Source organism: Hemicordylus capensis, chromosome 16, assembly GCF_027244095.1.
Source record: "Hemicordylus capensis ecotype Gifberg chromosome 16, rHemCap1.1.pri, whole genome shotgun sequence".
Lineage (NCBI taxonomy): Eukaryota > Metazoa > Chordata > Lepidosauria > Squamata > Cordylidae > Hemicordylus > Hemicordylus capensis.
In genome coordinates, this window is record NC_069672.1 from 11,607,028 (window position 1) to 11,630,818 (window position 23,791).

At 50.2% G+C, this 23,791-nt stretch overlaps 2 protein-coding genes across 12 annotated transcripts in view; one reads left to right on the top strand and one right to left on the bottom strand.

Moving 5' to 3' along the window:
* Positions 1-2,085: 2,085 nt before the first annotated feature.
* Positions 2,086-20,919, bottom strand: LOC128338355 (cyclin-dependent kinase 11B). Of its 5 annotated transcripts, none has more exons than XM_053280620.1 (20): positions 20,822-20,919; positions 18,974-19,101; positions 18,223-18,338; positions 17,404-17,528; positions 17,144-17,282; positions 15,333-15,469; positions 14,026-14,142; positions 13,638-13,733; positions 13,390-13,548; positions 12,933-12,998; positions 11,850-12,019; positions 11,345-11,435; positions 10,461-10,582; positions 9,750-9,855; positions 9,370-9,491; positions 8,492-8,599; positions 5,811-5,927; positions 5,079-5,227; positions 3,641-3,830; positions 2,086-2,543 (listed from the first exon to the last, which is right to left on the bottom strand). In XM_053280620.1, the coding sequence occupies exons 2-20, from the start codon at positions 19,082-19,084 to the stop codon at positions 2,451-2,453; spliced, it is 2,334 nt and encodes a 777-aa protein (XP_053136595.1). In that variant the 5' UTR covers positions 19,085-19,101; positions 20,822-20,919; the 3' UTR covers positions 2,086-2,450. The 5 variants fall into 5 exon arrangements, with proteins under 5 accessions (XP_053136595.1, XP_053136594.1, XP_053136596.1 ...); XM_053280619.1 differs by having other exon boundaries at positions 11,850-12,025; XM_053280621.1 differs by lacking the exon at positions 18,974-19,101 and having other exon boundaries at positions 11,850-12,025; positions 20,822-20,892.
* Positions 6,742-23,791, top strand: part of LOC128338357 (uncharacterized) — a 30,626-nt gene continuing 13,576 nt past the window's right edge. For 4 of the 7 annotated variants that reach the window (XM_053280633.1, XM_053280628.1, XM_053280627.1 and 1 more), the window contains exon 1: positions 21,408-21,564. In XM_053280633.1, the coding sequence (XP_053136608.1) occupies positions 21,515-21,564 (50 nt within the window). In that variant the 5' untranslated portion in view covers positions 21,408-21,514. Of the gene's footprint in view, positions 6,826-21,407; positions 21,565-23,791 lie in introns of those variants that run through there. The other 3 variants (XM_053280632.1, XM_053280630.1, XM_053280629.1) reach the window with 2 other exon arrangements.

Consider the following 23,791-nt stretch of genomic DNA (forward strand, 5'->3'; position numbering starts at 1 on the left):
CCTTAAACTTTCTACTAACCGATCTGCACAGAGCATCTGTGCGCTGTTTAGGGCCGGCTGCTCTCCCCTCCCTCCTGCCCCACTCTCTTGCCCGCCCGCCCTCCCTCCTCCCCCTGTCCAACTCCGCAGCTGGGCACGCCGCTGCCTGGCCTTTGCGACCTGGCTTCCGCAACCTGGCCTCTGCGACTGGGCGTGCCAATGCCTGGCTTCCGCAACCTGGCCTCTGCGACCGGGCATGCCGATGCCTGGCTTCCGCAACCTGGCCTCTGCAACCGGGTGTGTTGCCACTGCTTATCTCCGCGGCCAGGCCGGGCCCGCCACATGCCTCCTGGGTGCGCCTCAGCCAATCAGCTGGGCAATGGGACACACATTCTAAGGCACACCAAGGAGAACTAATAATACAGATTACCTTCCCGACCCCCTCAGTTCATCCATATAGCTCTTGTACAAGAGCTGAAGGTGGCTTTTTTTTTTTTTTAAGGAGTCTATCACTGTGGGCAATACTGAGCCAGCGAAACTGATGGTCTGACTGGCTATAAGGCAGCTTCCTACATAAACACTCGCACTCAACAGATAGGAATGTGGTCAATTTCCCCGATGTTTCGGCAGTAAACAAGAATATAAAATATTGGGACATCTTTTAGCGGGCTAGCCAAACAGAGCATCAAAGTGACAATTTGTTCTTGAAAAGTTGCAACATTTCCTTCTTCTACATTCACCGCTGTGCAAAAGCCTCTCCTCCTAATGTTCGGCCAGCAAAGCGGTACAGGCGGCATTGAGCCAACGAATCCACCAGCACGGAATAGTCATGCTTCAACCCCTGCTTTCCATCTGTCCCCAGATTGGGAATTTGAGGTTTATAATGTCGGTGGAGGATTGCAAAGGTTTGGAATGATCGCCTCAATGTTGACATGGAAGCAAAATGGGAGGAGAGCTGGTCTTAGGAACATAGGAAGCTGCCATATACTGAGTCAGACCATTGGTCTATCTAGCTCAGCATTGTCTACATGGACTGGCAGCGGCTTCTCCAAAGTTGCAGGCAGGAGATTCTCTCAGCCCTGTCTTGGAGATGCTGCCAGGGAGGGAACTTGGAACCTAGATGCTCTTCCCAGAGTGGCTCCATCCTTTAAGGGGAATATCTTAGGGACAAGTCATGCTTGCTACCACCAGACCAACTCTCCTCTCTATAGTAGCAAGCATGAACTGTCCCATTTTCTAAGCAGAGTCTGCCCTGGTTTGCATTTCAAAAGAAGACTACATGTGAGCACTGGAAGATATTCCCCTTAAGGGATGGAGCCGCTCTAGGAAGAGCATCTAGATTCCAAGTTCCCTCCCTGGCAGCATCTCCAAGATAGGGCAGAGAGAGACTCCCATCTGCAACCTTGGAGAAACCGCTGCCAGTCTGTGTAGGCAATCCTGAGCTAGATGGACCAATGGTCTGACTCGGTATATGGCAGCTTCCTATGTTCCCAAGATTGCTGAGGCAAGCAGATGATATGCCATAATGTCATCAATTTTTGAAGTATCTCCCTCCATCCCCGAGAAAATGGTACCCACATTTTAATATGGAAAAATGAAGCTGCCACATACTGAATCAGACCTTTGGACTCTCTGGCTCAGTGTCGACTACACTGACTGGCAGCAGCTCTGAAACGTTTAATTTCCCCAGCCGTGCATGGAGCAGTCCAACCCAGGACCTATTTTATACAGAACAGATGCTATGCCACTGAGTGACGGCTGATCCCGAACAGGGTTGCATTACTTCAGCCCTCCTGCAGAGAAAGGGCTACAATTCCCATCCTACTCAGCCATGCTGGCCAGCCATCAGGGTTGATGGGAATTGTAGTCCAACATTTCCAAGAAGGCCAGAGTGGAGGTGAAGTTAAAATAAGAAAATTAGTCAATCCATTAAATGTAATATGAGGTATGAACAGGGAAAGGGTACGTGCAACTGAGTAAAACGGAAGCCATGTCAGGAAAGTGTTATCGGAAGTGAGGGGTAAAGGACAAAGAAAAGATGGGGTGTTGTCGCAAATTTTCTTTTCCAAAGTCTGCAGAGAAACGAGAATCTCCTATACAGGCGGCTAACCAATTAAAAATTTGTTTTTATTCTACAAATGTACAAGCAAAAAAAAGATCCCCAACCGGAATAAAAAGATTTAAATACGAACAAGAGAAAAGCAAAGAGGAAAATTTCCAAAATGTACTTCAAGTTGGTTGGGTTTTTTCCTTTTTTGCAAAAGGGTCCTTGGCATTTCTGATGAATTCCGGTCCCTGAAATGGAACACGATACCTTTAAGTCCACACTGAGGAAGGGCCTTAAGTCCATACTGAGGAAGGGCTTTCCAATCAGCCAAAAAGAAAAGGACAGAACGAAAGGGCTCGCCAGCAGCTCGGGAGTAGAGCAAATTGTTCCTTCCTTGCCTTCCGTCTTGTTCTGCCCGTATATCTTAAAACTTCAGACTGAAGCCGGGCCCTGCAGCCGACGCCCCTTGGTTTGTGGTCGTGAGGTGGAACCCTGTTTCTTTCAGGTCATCGTCGCCCTGGAACAACACAATTTTAGTTCAGAAAAAAAGGCGACTACAGGGAGACATGAGAGAGGTTTGTAAAATTATGTAAGGTGTGGAGAGAGTTTCTCCCTCTCTCACAGCCAGTGTTCACTGTGCCAGGGATTCCCAGATGTCGCTGACTACAAATCCCATCCCCCCCTGGCCAGAAGCCACTGCAGCTGTAGTCAATGCCTTCTGGAAATCGTCGCTGCTGAGAATACGGCTTGCCACCCTAGAACCAGGGGTCATCCCAAGAAACTGATGGCTAGGGAATTTAGGACCCACAAAGAGAAGGACTTTTCCAGACAGCACGTGGTTAACCTGTGGGATTCTCTGCCACAGGATGTGGGGATGGCCACCAACTTGGCTGGCGTTAAGCGGGGCTTAGAAGAATGTGTGGAGAACAAGCCCATCAGTTGCCACCAGTCGTTCCTGGCTAGACCGTCCCCAGTACTTTGTGTTCCGGGGTAGACTAATCCTGAACATGGAGGTCCTATTTTGTGCTTGTGGCTAGTACCCAGGGATGTGTCCCAGCTTCTGTGGGTTTGGAATGCTCCTAGAGTGGAATCCCTCCAGGTTGGGCCCAGCTTATTGCAAAACTGGCCAGTTCCTTTGATATGATGAGCAGGGAGTGGGTTTTTGGGTGGTGGTTATAAATAATAATCTGAAAGCACCATTCATTCGATAGCTCAACCCACCTTTGGGTCAAAATAGTGCAGGCAAGAGGAATTTTCCAGCTAATATGCTTTTAAAGAAATGCAATAGCACCACCTGCTGGTTGCTTAAAAAAATTACTCCTCCAGACTAGCGGAATGTGTGAACCCGTCCAAAGCCAAATTGAACTGCTGAAGGCTCACATTGAGTGTCCAAAATGGGTTTATTTAGGGGCCCACTCAGAGCTTCCTTACTGCCCAAAGGGTTGTCATAGCACTCTGCACACATTCTGGCTCCTAAATGAACATGTGGACAAAAAGCAAACATCACCTCGCCAGTTAATGAGGTCTAGTAACTTGCACTCTTTTGTTATTTTAAAACGAGTCCCCAAAGGGCTGAGTTTTCACACTGGGTTTTTCGGCCCCGCCGAAACGTACCAGCTGGCTGTAACCGAGCCCGCCCTCCGGAGGCCGTGGGCTCGTCCCCCGTTTCACTCGCTGCTGCTCGCTTTTTGCCGGCCACGTCGGGAACATGGCAGGCTCGATCGGCAGTGGGCTCTCTCGGAAATACTCGTGCTTCAAGCCGTCCTCGGCGGTGATTCGTCTGCCCGGATAATATGTCAGGAATCTGGAAAGCAGCGTGTAAAAAAGAGGTTGGGGAAGAGCTGGTCTTGTGGCAGCAAGCGTGAATGTCCTCTTTGCTAAGCAGGGTCCTCCCTGGTTTGCATTTGAATGGGTGACATAGGTGAGCACTTTAAGAGATTCCCCCTCAGGGGACGGGGCCGCTCTGGGAAGAGCATCTGCTTGGATGCAGAAGGTTCCCAGTTCCCTCCCTGGCAGCATCTCCAAGACTGAGCTGAGAGAGACTCCTGCCTGCCACCTTGGAGAAGCTGCTGCCAGTCTGGGTAGACCATCCTGAGCTAGATGGACCAAGGGTCTGACTCAGTACATGGCAGCTTCCTATGTTCCTAACGGCCGATGAGAAGGAAACTCATGAGGTGAGTTTCTTCGTGAGTGCAGAAGAGGTCAACCAAGATGATCAGGGGCCTAGAGCACCTTCCTTATGAGGCGAGGCTACGACACCTGGGGCTTTTTAGTTGAGAAAAAAAGACGACTGCGGGGGAAAAGATAGAGGTCTATAAAATCATGCATGGTGTGGAGAAAGTGGATAGGGAGAAATTCTTCTCCCCTCTCACATAACCCAAGAACCAGGGGTCATCCCATGAAATTGACTGCCGGGAAACTTAGGACCATCAAACAAAGTAATTTTTCACACAATGCATAATGAACTTGTGGGATTCTCTGCCACAAGATGTGGCGAGAGCCAACAACCTGGGTGGCTTGAAATGGGGTTTGGATAACTTCGTGGAGGAGAGGTCTATCGATGGCTACTAGCCGGAGGGCTATAGGCCGCCTCCAAGTACCAGTTGCAGGGGAGTCACAGCAGCATGCCCTCCGCTCTTGCCTGTGGGCTTCTTAGAGGCATCTGGTGGGCCACTGTGCGAAACCGGATGCTGGACTAGATGGGCCTCCTTGGGCCTGATCCAGCAGGGCTTTTTAAAATGTTCTTAACTTGCCCGGATGAAGGAGATCTCAGGCGGGAGCTGGGCTCTACCAGTTCCAGCGGGCTTTGCTAGCCAAACGTTTGCCGTTGCCAGGATTGTGGCAACCCCTGAGCTGCTCCCCTTGGGTTTCCCGTGGCCCAGTAGCCTCCAGTAGATCACCCTCTACACCCCCAGAATTTAGACTAGCTATAAACCAGGGATGCTGAAACTTGGACCCCAAGCTTAGGCTGGATCACACCTCTACAGCTATGAACGTTGATATACGGCTTTTTCAACACGACACCCCCCCCGGACGTCATGGCGCTACTCACTTATTCATGAGGTCGAACCCCTGGTCGGAGAGGAGCGCTCCAAATCGCTTCCGCAGGTTGTTGTAGGGGTACTCGGTGAAGGTCATCTTCTTCACGGCGGGCAGTTCGTTGTAACCAGGCCAGATCTTCTCGCTCGGGGTCCCCAGGTCCTTTTGAAAAGAGAGAGAGAGAGGTTCCTTCAGACTTTAAAACCCTGTACGGTGCTGGGGCTTGAAATCCCAAGGAACTGCTCTGGGACCGTAATAAAGATTGAGTGCTTGGTCGGTCTCAAGGAACGTGTGCTGCAGGGATTAAGTTCTTTTGAGGGCCCGGAGAACCAAGTCCAAATCTGCACTCCGTGCGATCCTGTCCCGACGCTACGGGTTTACTAGGAAGTGTGCACACACAGTTGGAAGGGGAGCTGCTGTTTACTGAGTCAGGCCCTTGGTCCATCTAGTTCAAGACTGCCAGCACTGACTGGCAGCAGCTCTCCACGGTTTCAGGCAGGCGTCTTGCCCAGCCCTACCTGGAGATGCTGTCAGGGAGTGAACCCGGGGCCTTCTGCATGCAAAGCAGATGCTCTGCCACTGAGTTATCCCTACTCTGTTTCCCTTGAAACTGTGCTAGGCTTTTAAGTCCGAGAGCAACCAGGGGGCTGTCACACAGGTGCAGCGTTGACTCTGCCAACCCCCAAAAGCGCCACACGCGGACAGCACGGCGTTAACCAGGGACACAGCGGCTGAACAGTTTTACCTTGAACACCTTGTTAATTTGGTCGATCTCTGACTTCCCGGGAAAGAGCGGCTTCTGGGTTAAAAGCTCTCCGAATATGCATCCTACAGACCACATGTCGATGGCTGTGGAATATTCCTGAAAGACGGAAAAGAAACTGAGGGGGTTAACTCAACACCTGCCAGCCACAGGCTCATCAGTGGAGGGAGGACAATCTTTTGGCTGAACCTTGCAAAGATTGCTGGGTTTCTAGGGTAAGCCTACAAATAAAGTTGGCAGCAGCGATAGAGGAAGATGCTGAAAGGCATCATCTCATATTGTGTGGGAGGAGGCCATGGTCAACCCCTCCTGTATTCCACCAAAGAAAACCACAGGGCTCTGTGGGCGCCAGGAGTCGAAATCACCTTGATGGCCCACTTTACCTTACAAACAAACTTGGGGGCGATTCTGAAAGCCACACACTTCTCATGCCCAAACCCAGCAGTGTGGTGAGACCAGCACAAGCCAGATGTGCCAAAAAGGGCCCCACCAAATCTTCCAGCAGAGATGCCCAAAAAGAACCCACCGTCATGTAACCGCCTGAAACAAACCTATCACCTGAAAGTATGCCTAGGCCACCAAAAACTATACCACCGATAGAGGATCGGAGTATTTCAAACCTCTGAACCCCACAAAATCTGGAGATGGTATCGAGAAAACATTTAATAAAGAGTCTTAACTAAAACAATGTAAACAGTGTGTATAAAAAGCAATAAATACTCCAGATGAATATGAATGAACACACACACACACCCCAATAGAAAACATGACACAGATGATCTTTTAAAGTTCAGTACAACCTCAGTCAGATGTACTCATTTAGGTGTTTTAAGTGGTGCCAGAATTAGGCCCTAAGGAAGTTTTATTGGATAAAGACCTCAGTAATAAGACAGCTGACTCCCAGGTATTTAAACCTTTCCCTACTAGGGTGGGACTCTCCTACGGAGAACAGATAATATGAACTAACAGCCATTTGAGCAAGATATCAGAAGCCATAGTAAGTCCACGCCGTTCATATTTTGAGAGATTTGTTACAGGGGTGCATGCTACATTTATATGACCCCGGAATAGCTGGGATGTTGATATATTTATTTTTTAAGAAGTTAACTTAAAAATGGGTGGGTATGTTTTCTCCAGTACTGTAGACATTTGTGGTCTTCAAAAGAGTCCTTAAGGCACTCTTTTTTTAAAAGCCTGGCTTTTAGTGATCTCTGAATGTCTTAAATTGTGTGAAATGGTTAACAGTTTTTTTAAAATTTCATCTTTATTGTGTTTATTTTTGTGAACTGCCTAGAACCTTTGGAGTCAGGTGGTATATACATTATTATTGTTAAGTGTATTCCACTATGTGAGCCTGGAGCTAAAAGTTTAGTGGGTACATCTTAGTTGGGGTTGATGCCTGTCAATTACCAGTTTCAGGGGAGCAACAGCAGGAGAGAGGGCATGCCCTCACCTCTTGCCTGTGGGTTCCCCAGTAGCATCTGAGATGCCCACTTTATTTTATTTATTTATTCATTTTATTTATATAACATATTTTTATACTGCCCAAAACTTACATCTCTGGGCGGTTTACAAGATAAAAACAAAAGTAAAAGATTTGTTAAACAAACACAAGAAATTTAAAACACAACCATTTAAAAATTTCAAAACAACATTAAAAGAATCAAAACAACATCGTTATCTCTACGTAAACTGCCTTGGGAACTTTTGCTGAAAAGCGGTATATAGATATTTTGTCGTTTTCGTATCTGGCAGGCCACTGTGTGAAGCGGGATGCTGGACTGGATCGGCCTTGGGCCCGATCCCGCAGGGCTGTTCATACGTGGGTACCATCTGGGGATGGGGGACGAATGCTCATGGTGATTCCTGACCAGGTCTATGCTCCTAGAGAAGGCAAAGTCATCGTGAGCCTTCCAGCTTCCGGCCTGTTCTGATAACTCTGGACTCTCCTGACCAACGGTGTGTGAAAAGCTTCTCAAAGTTTTGAGAACACGAAAAACGACCCCCCAGATTTGATTTATTGTGGCCAGAGGAATGGAAATGAAAATTGGCCAGCATGTCCTCCAAAGATTACTCCATGGAGAGAGGACAATCATTTGTTCACTGTTACCCTTTCCTCTGTGCAGAAAGACTTTGAAAAGAGCTTGTAAGTTACTTGTAAGCAACTCCCTGCTACATGATCAAAGAGGCACATTTTCAAAATGGTGATTCTCTTGTATTTAGCGGGGGGGAGCAACTGGCCCTCTCCATCCCCAGCACAACATCCCTCCAGTGGCTGTTGCTGGGGTCTAACCTTATGTTTCTTCTTGGACTGTGAGCCCTTTAGGGACAGGTGACCCCATCTTATTTTTGTATGCTTTCCTACATAAACCGCTTTGAGAACTTTGGTTGGAGAGTGGTATGTTAGTGGTAGTCGTTGAAATGACTGCAATTTCACCCCACTGGTTTGGGGGTGGGGATAAGGCACAGAAAGCCGTATGCGTGCAACGTTGCGATCACCTATTTTCCATCTCGGGGGTGGGACAGATGTTGCCAAAAATCACTGTGAGCATTCATCCCCGGAGATGGTGCCGTCGGCCCAAATTTGGGAAGATTCAACCAAGCACCTATTAACTGAGAGTGTACCTTCCAGGTTTGAGCCCCCAAGAGACCAATGTCTTTACCTTGGCTCCAAGCAGCAGTTCAGGCGCCCGGTACCACAGCGTCACGACGACAGGAGTGTAGGGCTTCAGCGGTGAGCCGTATTCTCGGGCCAGTCCGAAGTCGCCAACCTGAAGCGGAAGGGAGGGACAAGGATTTAAGGAGCGCCCTGGAGGATCAGAGGCAAGGCGAATCGAGCTCAGCCCCGAATTTCAAGCCTCTGGAGAGGAGAGCTGGTCTTGTGGTAGCAAGCAGGACTTGACCCCTTAGCTAAGGAGGGCCCACCCTGGTTGCATGTGAAAGGGAGACTAGAAGTGTGAGCACTGTGAGATATTCCCCCCCTTAGGGGATGGAGCCGCTCTGGGAAAAGCAGAAGGCTCCAAGTTCCCGCCCTGGCAGCATCTCCGAGATAGGGCTGAGAGAGATTCCTGCCTGCAACCTTGGAGGAGACGCTGCCAGTCTGTGAAGACAATACTGAGCTAGACAGACCAATGGTCTGACTCAGTAGATGGCAGCTTCCTATGTTCCTACGGTGCTGTTAAAATCAGACATGTTTCCACACAGTGATTTCCCCAGAATTTAGGATTGGGCTGTGTATATTCAATTTCCAGGGGATACCAGGTGAGATCTGAAGGGTAAGGAATTTAGAGGCATCTTGCCTTTAACACACACAATTTAATGTGTTAAATTAATTACACACACACACACACACACACACACACACACGGTCCCAGGTTCCATCCCTGGCAGCATCTCCAGGGAGGGCTGGGAGAAACCCCTGCCTGAAACCTTGAAGAGCTGCTGCCAGTCAGTGCAGACAATACTAAGCTTGCCGAACCAAGAGTCGGACTCAGCAGCAGGCAACGTCCTCTGTCCACCGGCCAGCAGAAAGCGGGCTTACCTTTAAAATCCCGGCGTGGCTCAAGAGCAGGTTGGAGGTTTTCAAGTCTCGGTGAAGAATCCAGTTGTCGTGGAGGTGCTTGACTCCCCGCAAGAGCTGGATCATCAAAGTTTTCACTTCGCCTGGAGAGAGGAACGGCAGACGCCGCAGTCCGTGAACGGGGGATGAAAGGTGCTGGCCGAGCCCATCAGGAAGGCTTAGCCCAGGGTGGGAATCCGACGGGGGAATGAGAAATGCCCGCCCAGCCCATCAGAGAGCCTTCCCCATGAAATCTCACGGGGTAGGGGAAAATCTTGTCACACGGCTCTGTTTTCCCCACTCTGGCAAGATGCCGTTGACTATGAGCTTGAGAACCGCAGAGAGAGAGAGAGAGAATCTACCTGGCAGGAACGGTTGCTTCATGGTTTCCATGAGGCTTTTGAGGTCGTGTTCCACGTAGTTCATGACGATGTAGATTTTGTCCATGTTGCTGCCCACCACAATTTCCTGGAACCCAAAGAAGAGGGGGGGGTGTGTGATCCCAAATGCCTCCAAGACCCAACGTCTCAGTAGCAACTGTGGAACTCCCTGCACTGAACAGTCAGCCAAAGTCTGAGCCTTTTCTTTTGGGGCTGGCGAGGATTAAACTGGGGGGGGGGCACAACCCACACCCTATATTGTAAGTACCCCTGACTCCCCTTCCGTTCCCTGAAGGCCTAGGGAAGCCCAACTGCCCCTTTAATGGTAAAGGGGAATCCTCACCAGATTCCCCTTTCCAACGAGACCCCCGAACTGGACCAGTTCGAACCAGGTCGGATCTGGTTCGAACTGGGACAGGCAACCTGCTTTGGGGGGCTGGCCCGGTTCAAACTCAGACTGCCCGAACCGGGCCAATTCGATCTGAACCGCAGTTCGAATCGAGCCAGCTCGCACATCCATACTAGTTTTAAAAAGGAACTGGGCAATTGTGTTAAGTTTTGACTAGCTGCTAAGGGACTGGACAGAAATCGAACTAACTCCACGAGGCTATAGGCACAGAAGCACAAGTTGATTCTAAAGGAAGCGCATTTAGACGCAGAATAAATTGCGAGCTTTGGCATCGGTGGCCTCACCCTGACAGTGACGATATTTGGGTGCTGAGCTTTAAGGATGGTGTTGATTTCCCGCAGCGAAGTAATGGGGAACCCTTCTTTTTCCTTCTCCATTTTTAGCCGCTTCAACGCCACAATCTCATCTGGAAAGAATTAGGGGTGTTATTTCTAGAGGACACCATCCCAGGGGTCCTCTCTGTCACCCCGCCTGGTCCGTTGCTCAGCTCATTTGTTTCACACGCAGAAGGTTCCCAGGTTCAATCCCTGGCAGGACCTCCAGGTAGGGCTGGGGGAGACTCCTGCCTGAAATTCTGGAGAGCCGCTGCCTGTCAGAGTAGACAATGCGTGAACTAGAGGGACCAAGAGCCTGACTCAGTCGGCAGCTTCATATATTCATCTGAGCCTGGGAACAATAGTTAGTTCTGTGGCAGAGGACAGAGGTGGTCCCAAGTTTGCCCCCCTGGCATCTCCAGGTAGGGTTAGGCAAGGCTCCTCTCCTGAACTGCTGCCAGTTAGTGTAGACAATGTTTGGGGAGGAGAGCTAGTCTTGTGGCAGCAAGCACAAACTGTCCCCTTTGCTAAGCAAGGTTTGCATTTGGAAGACCCAGATTCCTTCCCGGGCATCTCCAAGTAGGGCTCGGAGAGACTCCTGCCTGAAACCTTGTCGAGCTGCTGCCAGTCAGTGCAGACAGTACTGAACGAGACGGTCCAAGGGTCGGACTCAGCAGGCGGCAGCTTCCTCTGTTGAGATCTGGGCAACACAACCTGTGGGTTGTAAGCGCCATCTAAGGAGCGGAGGTTCTTCCTCCTCTCACACCAAAGGAAAAGGGGCGCTTGGACAAGGACCACTGCTCCCCAACCCCCTGCTAGATATAAGAGATCACGATTTTAAAAACGACACCCACCTGTCTTTTTGTCTTTGGCTCTGTACACCACGCCGTATGTCCCTTCCTCAATTCGGTTCAAACACTGGAATTCTTCCACGCTACGACAGCCCTGCGGGGAGAGAGATGAACACCACGGAGATAGAAAGGCAAAGAACAGCGTTCCCTCTCACAGGGACCCCCAGATGTTGTTCACTACAACAGTCCACCCCGCCACTCAAGGCAGGAATCTGCTATGGAGGCCCTTATCAATGCGTGTCCATTCTCTGTTTGAAAAACAGAGCCCACCACGGCATGAGGCAGAGAGTTCCACTGTCCAACAGCCCATATAGCCAAGGAATCCTTCTTAATGTCGAAGCTGTTGTTGGAGTAAAACTCCCATCATCCCCAAGGATGGGCTAATTGAGCGGGGGGGCGGTGATGGGAGTTGTAGTCCAACCACAGCCGGAGGGCCGAAGTCAGGCAGCCCTGGACTGGCCAATATTGCAAAGTCAAAAGGTTGCAGACCGAAGCACATTCCCCTCACCTGGAGGGCAGGGAGGTATTTGGGTAGCTCTTCCTTTGGCGGTTCCGGCGACGAGATGGGCGAATCGGGAATATAGTTGCCCTCCGTCATGGCGTTGGATTGCGGGCTCCCGTCCCCGGCGTCTTCCTCCTCCGCCTCGCTGCCGGCGGAATCTCGGTCAAACCTCGACTCTGTAACTTTAAACATTAGAATCAAATCGTGGGGAACAGGCGGCCATCGGAAGAGGCTCCCTCTGGACTGGAACTGGACGTCGGAGCCGCTTAGCAAGCATGACTGGTCCCAATAGCTAAGCAGGGTCCGCCCTGGTTGCATCTGAATGGGAGACTTGATGTGTGAGCACTGTGAGATATTCCCCTTAACGGATGGAGCGGCTCTGGGAAGCGCATCTAGGTTCCAAGTTCCCTCCCTGGCAGCATCTCCAAGATCAGGCTGAGAGAGATTCCCGCCTGCAACCTGGGAGGAGCCGCTGCCAGTCTGTGAAGACAACAGTGAGCTAGATAGACCAAGGGTCTGACTCAGGATATGGCAGCTTCCGATGTTCCTATGAGAGCGATGGACTAGCCACCCAGCTCATCACGAGACATTTCCGTGTACTCGCAGGCGGCCGCGGTCCCGATAGATCTGTGCCCCCAGGCGTTAGTGCGGGGGGTTCCCCCCCGACTTTTCTAAAGGAATGCGCTGCTTCTGTTTCAAGGTTTTAGCTCTGGGACCCCCCGACCCCCGGAAGGGAAGCTTGCCAAAACTCACAAGGACAGCCTTGACTTCTAAGGCCTATTGGTCATCCTGTTTCCCACAGCGGCCCACCAGATGCCTCTCGGGAGGCAAGAGAAGGTGGCGGGACCCCTCCCCGGCTGTGGAACCCCTGCCCTCCAACTGGGATTCGGAGGCCTCCTGCCTCTCAGCCGGGAGGTGGCCTATAGCTAGCAGGACTAGGAGCTACAGATAGACCTGTCCTCAACCAATTGCGCGAAGCCCCTCGGAAAGCCATCCACGCTGGCCAGGTTTCATGAAGCAAAAGAGGGTGTGAGTGTGTGTGTAAGAAAATCAACTGTGCATAGGAGAAAACCAGCGTCTGCCTCTTACCCACTGGGATATGGTCCCCGTTCTCTCTTTCCTCTTCTTCGCTCATTTCTTCCTCGCTCACCTCTTCTGCAAGATGAAAGGGAGAATGTTGCAGAGAGACGGGGAAAGGCCCCGGCCTGAAACTTTGGAGAGCTGCTGCCAGTCAGTGTAGGGAATACTGAGACAGATGGACCAAGGGTCTGAATTGGTTTGGCAGCATCCTATGCTTTTATGGTATACTTAAAAAAAATAATGATAATTGTGTGTATCTTCGCTCAGTTATAGAGCATCTGCTTTGCATGCAGAAAGTCCCAGGTTCAGTCTGTAGCAGCATCTCCTAGTAGGGCTGGGAAAGACTCCTGCCTGAAATCTTGGTGAGCCACTGCCAGTCAGTGCAGACAATACTGAGCTAGTCGGGCCAAGGGTTGAACTCAGTAGGCAGCGTCCAATGTTCCTCAGTTGACTTCCGACCACTTACCAGCTGACTGTTCAGACACTTCCTCAGAATTGCTTCCCGTCTCCTCTTCCTCTTCTTCCTCCTCCTCCTCCTCTTCCTCCTCCGATTCTTCACTGCTCGACTCCTCCTCCTCCTCCTCTTCGTCCTCCTCCTCCTCTTCGGAGCCAGACCCCGACTCCCCTGTGGAAGACACCAAGCTCAGAAAAAGAGGGCCCAGGACACCCACGGGAGGCCCGACCCCGACGCCACCTCCCACGCCAGGCGGCCACCTGATGAGGTTTCGGCCGAGCTGGTTTTCCTCTCGCTGTCGCTGATGTCCTGCAGGTCCGAGAGGGGGTCTCTGTCTTCTGGCTTCTCTTCTTTCACTAGGAAAAATAAAATAAAACAAAGGCAGGAGCGAGGTGAGGATCAGGAGAAACCCAAACTGACTAAGGCAGGGGCTCTACAACTCCCATCTAATGTCATGGGACTACAACTCCCATCACCCCCCTGCCACAGTGTTGAGGTCCTAAATTTGGGGGCTCCGGATTCGTGCAGCAGAAAAAGGATCACTCCTCTCCCTGGTCCCACGGCTGAGTATTAACGATCCAGATACTGTTTCCATTACTCAACCAATCCGGATTCTTCCCAGACACAGCGGCATGGTTGACTATCTACCTGGCTTCCGGATTTCTCCCTGTTCGAGCTTCTCCCGCGGCTGCCGTAGTGGGCTGCGGCTCCAAATCCGCACTTTCTCCACGTATTCTTCCCTCGCCGTTCTGTGGTGTGCTGAAACTGGCGCAGGAGACACAAGAAACCGCTTTTTGTCAGCTCGGGGCCCAATGCACCGTGAAGGACCCTCGGGGACATATTCTCGGGCCCCCGAGGGAAATGGAGTCTTGCTGGGAAACCGGCCCTCCCCTCTGCGCGTGCACAGAAGAGCTCCAGCATGCAACGCTCACTCAGTACATCAGGCATAGTTTCATAGGGCACCACCCACCTAAATGAATGAGAGGACAGGCCTCTGCCCCCCAGGAGCTTACAATTGAGAAAATCAACAGAGAAGGAGAGGCAAGTGGGAAGAATGTGCAATTATTTCAGTTATGCATACTTTTAAGTTTCATTACATAGGAAGATACGAACATAGGAAGCTGCCATATACTGAGTCCGACCACTGGTCTATCTAGCTCAGTATTGTCTTCACAGACTGGCAGCGGCTTCTCCAAGGTTGCAGGCAGGAGCTGCCATAGCCTGAGTCAGAACTTCTAGCTCTGTACTGTCTACTCTGACTGGCAATGGCTTTCCAGGGTTTCAGACAGGAGCCCTACCTGAAGAAACCAGGGGATCTTCTGCAAACAGAGCAGGCGCTCTAGCAGTGAGCTATGGATGCTCCCGATGAAAACGGGACACTGCCTACTGAGTCAGACCCTTGGTCCACCCAGCTCAGTATTATTCACACTGACCGGCAGCAGCTCTCCAAAGTTTCGGGCAGCAATCCTTGGTTTCGAGTTTCGGCAATCCCAAGTTTCAGCAATCCTCAGCCCTGCTAGAGGACGGGACCGGAATTTTCTGCATGCAAATGCAGGAGCAGCTTCCTAGGTCTCTATGCCATTCTAAGAGTTTATAGCAAGAACTTGGGATTCTGCTCCTGTTCATCATGGGGAGGGGCGAGAAGGACAGGGGTGGGTGTGGGGGACCCCAACATCCTACCTCTGACCTGAGGAAGCCTTAATCAATCACCACTCTGACTTCCAAGATCTCCCTAGCTTTGCCCGTACACTTTCAAGCAAATCTCAGCAGCCATGAGGACTAGTAACTTAAAAAAAAATGAAAATGGAGATTCTCGGGAAACCAAATCGGCCAGATCCACACTCTTGAGTCTTTCCCACACACCTGTAGAATTGTGATATTCCACAGAATGTATCTTCCCCACCCTAGCGCTGTTTGATTCAAGCAGCGCTTTCCTCAGCATTTCGGCTACTTACTCTCCCGTCTGGCTTCCCGCTCTTTGCGCCTCTCCTCCGCGCGCCTTTCCCGTTCCTTGATCTCTCGCTGCTCTTTCTGCTGCTCTCTCAGCTTCCTCTCGCGTTCGCGCTTCCGCTCAAGCTGTTCCAAGCGGTCCCTACGGAGGTGTCAGGGGCCTGCGTTATGAGACCAGCGCTCTTCGGGCGTGCGAGCATCTGGTCTTTCGGTCTGCTGCCCTCTTAAAAGATGGGTGGCGTTATTTTATTGGCACATTTCAGAGCGAGGAATCGTCGTTTCAAAGACTGGCAACTGGGATGAGATTTCTAAGGAGGTGCAAAAAATGCGTCCGACTCGATTCAACTTGAAACGGCTTGCACAGAATGGTTCGTCGGAATCGATTCAAATTTGAGTGAATTTGATTCGAGTTCAGGTGAATTTGAATCTCTTCTAATGGATCCCATTCTGTGCAAGCAGTTTTGAGTCGAATCGATTTGAATTCGATTCAAATCAGTCAAATTTTTGGCACTTCCCTAGAGCTTCCTTACAGAGATGCTGTCCTTGTTGACATGCGTCCCCTTACAGCTCTAGCGTCTGCAATGATTTACATTTAACACAAGTATGATTCATGGCGATAGAAGTACATAACCGGTGGCTCCAACTTTTGGTTTAGAGCCAGAGTGGGCAAACTTGGTCCTCCAGCTGTTGTTGAACTACAACTCTGATAATCCCCGGCCATCAGCCACTGTGGCTGGGGATTATGGGAGTTGTAGTCCAAAAACAGCTGGTGGGCCAAAGTTGAGCAGGCCTGGTTTAGAGCAAGGGTGGGCAAACTTGGCCATCCAGCTGCTATTGAACTACAACTCCCATCATTCCCAGCCACAATTTACTGTTTGCCCACCCCTGAGTTAGAGAGAGCTGTCGTATCGATCAAATTAAACCTCTTACAAGCGGGTTCCAGGGGCGAGGTAGACAGGCCCACAAATTTTGGCCAGTGGTATCATCTTAGGTGGACGAATGCTCAGAGCGATTGCTGTCCACCTCCTTAGAGATGGAAAAGAGACGATAGCATTGTATATAAATATTTTTTGGTACTAGTAGCAGCAGCAGCATTGCACTTTTCTCTGTGTTATCACTCCTCCTTCATCCACCCAAACGATTCAGGTAAAATTGCAGCCACTTCTACACAAAGCAAAAGGGTGAGGGTCAGGGTTAGGGTCAGCACGGAGCAATGGTTTTTCCTCTCTCCATGGAGTCCTCTTTGGAGAACATTCCCATCCATTCTTCTAACCGCACCGATAAAACCCTACAGTAGTTTTTCGAACTTCCCAAAGCTTTCAAGACACCCTTGCAAATGTGGCCGCTTCGGGCTCGATAGTCAGGACCATTCAAGCCTGAGAAGATTCCAGAAATTGAAAATCTTCCTATTGCCTCTTTTCTAATTCTAGAGGTGCAGACCTTGTCAGAAATCGCAATGAGCACTCGTCCCCCCAGATGCCACTGACCATAGGGATGTGTACGAACCGGTTCGGCCCTCCTTTTACGGAGCGCCGAACCGGTTCGGAAGTCCCGTGTTCGAGCCGATTCAGGGATGCAGACGCTGGCCGGGGCTGCAAGGAGGTATGCTGCAGCCCTGTGCCAGTGGTTTTGGGGAGAACGCTAGCTGGGGGGGGACATGGCTGGGCAGGTAAGGGCACCCTCCCTGCCCCTTAAAAGACCCCACCCCCCCGCCTCCGGTTTGTGCACGAACCGGTTCGTGCACACCCCTAATTGACCCTAGCTCGGTTGCGTACTAGTGGGGAAAGGTTACACTTTTGGCACGGGGGAACGTTACCTTTCTCTTCTGGAATGCTCCCTAGCCAACTCCCTCCTTTTCTGCCGTTCCCACTCGCGCCGGGCCTTATCCTGTTCTTCGCGGTGCCTTTTCCTCCGTTCGTGCTCCCGCTCTTTCTCTTTCACCCTGGCATGCTTCCCTAGTAACAAAGGGCCGTTACTTTTCCACCCTGCTTAGGCTCCCCTACAGGCATCTCGCCATAATACAGACAAGCGATCCCAAGACGCCAACATGGCAGCACGACACAGAAACCGGCGTACCTTCGGCCGAATGACTACGGTGCCGTCTCTTCTCTTTCCTCTTCTCGTCTTTCCTGTGGTGGGCTTTTTCCTTCCGCGACATTTGCTGGGGGGGTTTGATCGCCAGGGAGTCGTCCTCCTCTCCTCTGCGGCACGAGAAAAATATAAATTGTTTATAATATAAAAATATAAATATAAATCTTACTTATCAAAGGGGCAAATCCTACCAAAGCTGACCTCCTCTTACAAACTGCACAGAAGAGTATCACTTCGCTAAGGAACCATCAATGCTTTTTAAGTCTTTGGAAGCTATTATATGAATTTCCACTCTCTTCTCACACCTATTTGCATGCCCTGCAACCAACACACACCTCACACTAAGGAAGGCCTGCTCAACGTTGGCCTCCCAGCTGTTTTTGGACTTCGGCTCCCATAATCCCCAGCCACAGTAGCCCATAGCCAGGGATGGTGGGAGTTGTAGGCCAACATCTGCAGGAGGGCCAAAGTTGAGCAGGCCTGCACTAAGGGAAGAGGCAAAGATTCATCTGGACTAGAAGCAAAGGGTCAAGAATAAATGGCTGCAGAAGTGAGAAAACCAACAGAGGGGCCATCTGGAAATGCAAGAATGGGGTAGAGCAGGATTTTGGGGAAGTCGGGGTGTAGTTCTCAAGAGGTGGAGAGAAGCAAAACTGGGGGTAGCATTTGTCTGCCCACTCACACTCCAACTTTATAGTCACATATTTGTGCTCATTCCTACTATGCGGCGGGCATCGTGCTAATAATTCTAATTTGAAACCACAACAAATACAATAACCCACTCCACTCTGCTGGTTTTCCTACCGGTCTTCCATAGAATCTTCCCTCCTGTAAGGCGAATTCCGGATAGTTATCTCCATGCGGTGATCTCTCAGCTCCCCCTCTTCCAGGGAATCGCGCTTTGAATCCCGATCATCAGACTTTGATGGGTTGGGGGTGGGGAGGAAGACAGAGAGGTCATTCTGGCTTTCATAAATCGTGCTTTGGCTGGTCTTGTGATAGCAAGCATGAATTGTTCCCTTTTGGGTCCACCCTGGCTGCATATGAACAGGAGACTACATGTGAGAGGACGGGAAGGTATTCCTCTTAGGGGATGGAGCCGCTCTGGGAAGAGCACACTTGCCTGCAGAAGGTTCCAAGTTCCCTCCTTGGCATCTCCAGATAGGGCTGGGAGAGACTCCTGCCTTAAACCATGGAAAATTGCTGCTAGTCAGTGCAGGCAATACTGAGCTAGATGGACCAAGGGTCTGACTTAGTAGAAGGCAGCTTCCTATGTTTCTATGACCCAAGTTTTGTCACCCTAATCTGTAGGGAGCAAATTCTGGTAACAGGGGTTCCCAGATGTTGTTGACTACAACTCCCAGAGTCCCCAAGCAAAAGCCATTGCAGCTGGGGATTCTGGGAGTTGTAGTCCACACCACCTGGGAATCCCTGTTAAGAGGGAACCCTGCCGACAGACCTTGGGATTCTGTCGAAAGAACAGACCAGACCCCCAAAAGCTTGAAACCTGGCCGTCTCTGCCTCCCAGCCCCCAACTTTCCAAGGAGCCGCTTACATTTTTCAGGCGTTTGTTGTCTGCTTTCTCTTCTTGCTCCTTGCGGCGTTTCTTCTCCTGGAGAATCTCATCTAACGTCTTCACTTTCCAAGATTCCTTTTCATCACCCATTTGCGTGAAAAAAGGCACTGGAAGAGAACACAGCCAGCAAAAGGGCCGGTGTTATCGGGGTGGGTCGTGGTCGTCTCTGGCTAAGGTCTCAATACAAATAACATTTGGGTGAGGTCCATGAGTCACTGGTTCATTCTTGGCCACCGGTCCCAACCCCTTTCCCCCTAAAAAGAGGCAATAGCCTTGTTGTATTTACAGCTTTCTCTGGATTATCACCCTTCCTTTATCTCTACCCCCAAACAGTGTTCCCTCTCACAGGGATTCCTAGATGTTGTTGACCACAGCTCCCAGAATCCCCAGCTGCAATGGCTTTTGCTTGGGGGTTGTGGGAATTGTAGTCAACAACATCTTGGAATCCGTGTTAGAGGGAAAACTGGTGGAGGTGCCTCTGAAAAGTACCTGGAAACTACAACTAGTTTAAAATGCAGCAGTCAGATTCTTAGCAATCCCATTTCATGTACTAAGTGCTGAACTGACTTTGCAGTCCTAAACAGTCCAGGGCAGGAACTCTGAAGGACCACCTTTAGCTGTCTGGACTTGCCCACAGGCTTACATTAAAGGTCTAAGGCTCTACTATGTATCCCTTGGCTGTCAGACATACAGCAGGTGAGCACCTGGGACAGGGCCTTTTTGGCTGTGGCACCTAAAAAGCGGAACACCCTCCGGAGGCAAGGTCTGCCTGGCTTCCTTACTGCTTGCCCTTAAGGCAAGCAGCAAACAACTGTTCAGGAGCCATTCAGTACATGCAGAAAATAGTTTCTAAGTTGTTTACGAGGCTGTGAAAAAGGATGCAAGAGAAGCCTTTTGACCTGATCTGCCTATCAGTCAGTTGTAGCTTGTTGTGGTAGTTCTCATACTATGGCCAGAATGTTAGAAGACCTGGCAGGGTGTACGGCTATAGGAAAGGTTAAAACAACCGTTTTGGGAAACAGACTGGAAAGCTTAATTAGCTGTCTTTACTAAGAAGCGGCACAAGCAGAAGAATGGAGAGGCCTGGGATTTTGGGTGGACTTTCTACACAGCCTAGAAATGGCACAGTATAAAAATATGACAAATATTGAATTCTTGTTTTTTCTCCCTAGAAGGAAATGACATAATTTTAACTGCTATTTGATGGCAATAATACCCCTACTGGTTTAAGAGTAAAGGCCATTTCATTTTGGCTCAAGCTCCATGAAGCAATGATCTTATGGAATATCAGAAATTGTGTTTGCATACAACTTGGTCCATCTAGCTCAGTAGTGCCTACACAGGCTGGCAGCGGCTCCTCCAAGGTTGCAGACAGGAGTCTCTCTCTCAGCCCTATCTGGATATGCTGCCAGGGAGGGAACTTGGAACCTAGATGCTCTTCCCAGAGCGGCTCCATCCCCCGAGGGGAATATCTTACAGTGCTCAGACGTCAAGTCTCCCATTCATATGCAAGCCAGGGCATACCCTGCTCAGCAAAGGGGACCATCATGCTGTCACAAGACCAGCTCTCCTCCTCCAGAGGTGCGTGTTGTCTGTGGGTTAAGTGGCTCACTGAATAGGAGGCTCTCAACCTCCCAGTGGGGCCGCGAAACCTTTTGGATCTGCCTCCAGCTGTTATTCCCTCCCCGCTTCCGGGGTTCTCAACCTTGGGCTGTTGCTGGACTACAACTCCCATCATCCCCAGCCGCAAGCCTCCATGGTCTCCACCAGGCCGCCCCAGGAGCCGTGCAGGGGAGACCCCTGCCCCACAAATCCACCCCACCTCACCGTTTTTGCCGCCACTGCCGCCGCCTCGACGACCCCGCTCGTCGCAGATGGAGGACCCGGAAACCCGGCGCCCGGCCCCCGCGTCACTTCCGTCGTTGGTCGCGGGAGACGTGACGTCACAAGAATACTCCACCCGCCGCTGCGCTCGATTCCTTGCAAGGCCGCAGAGAGGTAGAAAACGGCTAGAGTGACGTATTCCGAGATCCTTTGAGGGGTGTGGGGGGCGGGGTTTCCGAGTTCTCATTAGATAAAGCCAGAGTTTCACAAGGGCACAGCATCCGGAACTGAACCTAAGGCCGTCTTAAACTTAAACTTCAGTATTATTTAATAATACTTTTATTAAGTATTATTTTGTAAGAGGCAAGTTAAATAGCAAGATAGATAAATAAACAATTTAGCTATCCGTTGCTCTATGTAACCAACGGATGGCTTGGTCTAATACACCCATATGGGAATCATAGCGACTCTCGTTTTTCCGTGTGTCCCGGAAGTGCCGGGGCGTTTCGCCAATCTGCTCTTTCTTCCATCTCTATGGACGAGAATTGCGGCCCAGAGTCGGCACGACGGGAAGCCGCGAAGGACAAACCTTGTCGCCGGAAAGGCGGGGCCGGAGGCGGTCCTTCTCCCTAGCAACGGGAATGTTGCGGGCGTTGCTACGGAGGATGCAGCTGATGTTTCTTGGGAAGGAGGCTGATGGCGGAGGCCGCCGCGTTGCTGGTGCGAGGCCGGGGAGCCGCCCCCAGGTGATGGGAGCGGGCCGGGAGGATCCAAAAGCGGGGGAGGCTGCAGAGGGGACCCCAGGACACCGGAAGGGGTGGCTGGGGAAGGAAATCTATGGGGCGGAGGATTTTGAATCTGAGGAGATATTTCAAGGGTGGTTTCACATTTGGGGAGATTTTAAGGGAAGCCTAGGTAATTTTATCAGTTGGAATGGATAGAGAGGAGGACAGCAAAGGAGAGGGGAGCTGGTTTGGTGGGAGCCAGCATGACTTGTCCCCTTAGCTAAGCAGGGTCTGCCCTGGTTTGCATTTGAATGGGAGACTAGAAGTGGGAGCACTGGAAGATATTCCCCCTCAGGGGATGAAGCCGCTCTGGGAAGAGCAGAAGGTCCCAAGTTCCCTCCCTGGCAGCATCTCCAAGAGAGGGCTGAGAGAGACTCCCGCCTGCAGCCTTGGAGAAGCCACTGCCAGGGCCCTAGGGTGGCCAGAACCTAAGGGGTATACTCGTGAGTCAAATGGGCCGTAATTCTGACTCAGTATACGGCAGCTTCCTATGTTCCTATGTTATGAGAGGTCTTCTGGAAGCCAGGTCTATAGTTGACAGAGCTGGGTATGTTTAGTCTGCAGAAGAGATGACTAAGGGGAGATATGATAGCTGTCGTCAAATATCATTGCCTTGTCAATTTCATCATTATCATTTTGGTCTCTGGCCACCTTCACAACTTTACACACACAGAGCAAAATTACAGGCACAGTAAAGAGTCATCAGATATCTGAAGAGCTGTCATGTAGAAGCAGCAGCAGCAGATTTGTTCTCTGCAGTTCTTGAGGACTAGCACCAATGGGTTGAAATTATAAGGGAGCAGATTCAGGTTGGACATTAGGAGGAATTTCCCCACTGTAAGAGCTGTTAGACCATGGAACAGCCTGCCTCATGCAGTGGTTGGCTCTCCTTCGCTGGAAGTTTTCTGGCAGAGGCTGGACAGTTATCCGTCACTGGTGCCGTGTTCCTGCTCAGTGCAAGAAACTGGTTGGGTTAGAAGATCTCCATGGTCCCTTCTGACCCTATTATGCTCTCAGGATGGATTGCTGAGCTCTAAATCCTGCTTTGTGAGGCTCCCTTTATTTGAACATATTAAATGCTGCTTAACAATACAGCACAAATAATACAATGTAGTATGAAACACACATAAAATTGCAATGCCTATAATAAAAAATAATGGATGCATTTGCATAATCTGAGAACACACACACTCATGCAAACATCCACACTGAATATAATAATAATTGATTCATCATTTTATGTCTACTGTATAGTTTTGCTCCACAAAAGCTCATTCCATAAGCAATCAGAACCTGTGCATAGATCCTATGAACAGAATTCAACAGGGCTCACGCCCAAGTAAGCATGCATAGAATTGCAGCTTTAGTCTGGGCAGCAGAACGGCTTGCATTATCTTAACTGTTTATCACAGCCGTCCTTTTAAGATGTGTAGCGTGGGGCAGGCGGCTAATACAAATAGCAATGTGGTTGGTGCTAGTAACAGAGTAAATATTTCCTCGCTGCCTCTGGGTTTCAGCAATATTCTTCAGCCACAGTGGAACCGTTGAGACGTTCTGAATGACCAGTCATGTAATATTTGAAAACTCAACCTGTGCGGGCTTGAATGAGGATTGAAATCGGTTCTGCCACTGCATGATGCATTGAACATGGCTTTAGAAGATGCACTCTATCCTGGAAATAAACCAGAAGCAGAAGTGATTTTTTTAAAAAACAGACAAAAGGAAGCCCCAGTTTGGCCTCCCCTCTTCTTTGGAAAACTCTTCCCCCCATCCCCAGATTCATTCAGCCTCCTCTCTGGCTGCTTTTAAGGCCTTTCTTACCTGTTTCACTAGTCGTTTGCCCTTTATTTTATTTTATTTTATTAAAATTGGTATGGGTATTGTTGTTGTCCACTGCCTAGAGTCTTTGGAGGAGGTGGTATATAAGAAAATTATAATAAATAAATAAATACATTCCCAAACTTATGCCTCGAGAACCTGGAGGTGTTCTGTCCCTAAAGGGCTCACAGTCTATAAAGAAACACAAGGTAGTCACTGGCAACTGGGAAAACATTCTGCTGGGCTTGGATGAAGACAGTGATTCTTACCCTCCTATACAGAAGAGAGTCAGCATTTTAAAAGGTGTTGCTTTGCTCGGGGAGCAGGAGTATCCCAAGTACTGTATTAAAAATGTGATTCTACCATTTCT

What these genes read in the sequence shown, in the direction of transcription:
- LOC128338355 (XM_053280619.1), bottom strand. Translation starts at nt 19,084, where the DNA reads ATGGGTGATGAAAAGGAATCTTGGAAAGTGAAGACGTTAGATGAGATT. An exon ending in GAGCATTCCAGAAGAGAAAG is followed by an intron (nt 15,470 to 17,143) that starts GTAACGTTCCCC and finishes ACACCTCCGTAG; the next exon opens with GGACCGCTTGGAACAGCTTG. An exon ending in GGCTCGGTTACAGCCAGCTG is followed by an intron (nt 2,544 to 3,640) that starts GTACGTTTCGGC and finishes GTGTTGTTCCAG; the next exon opens with GGCGACGATGACCTGAAAGA.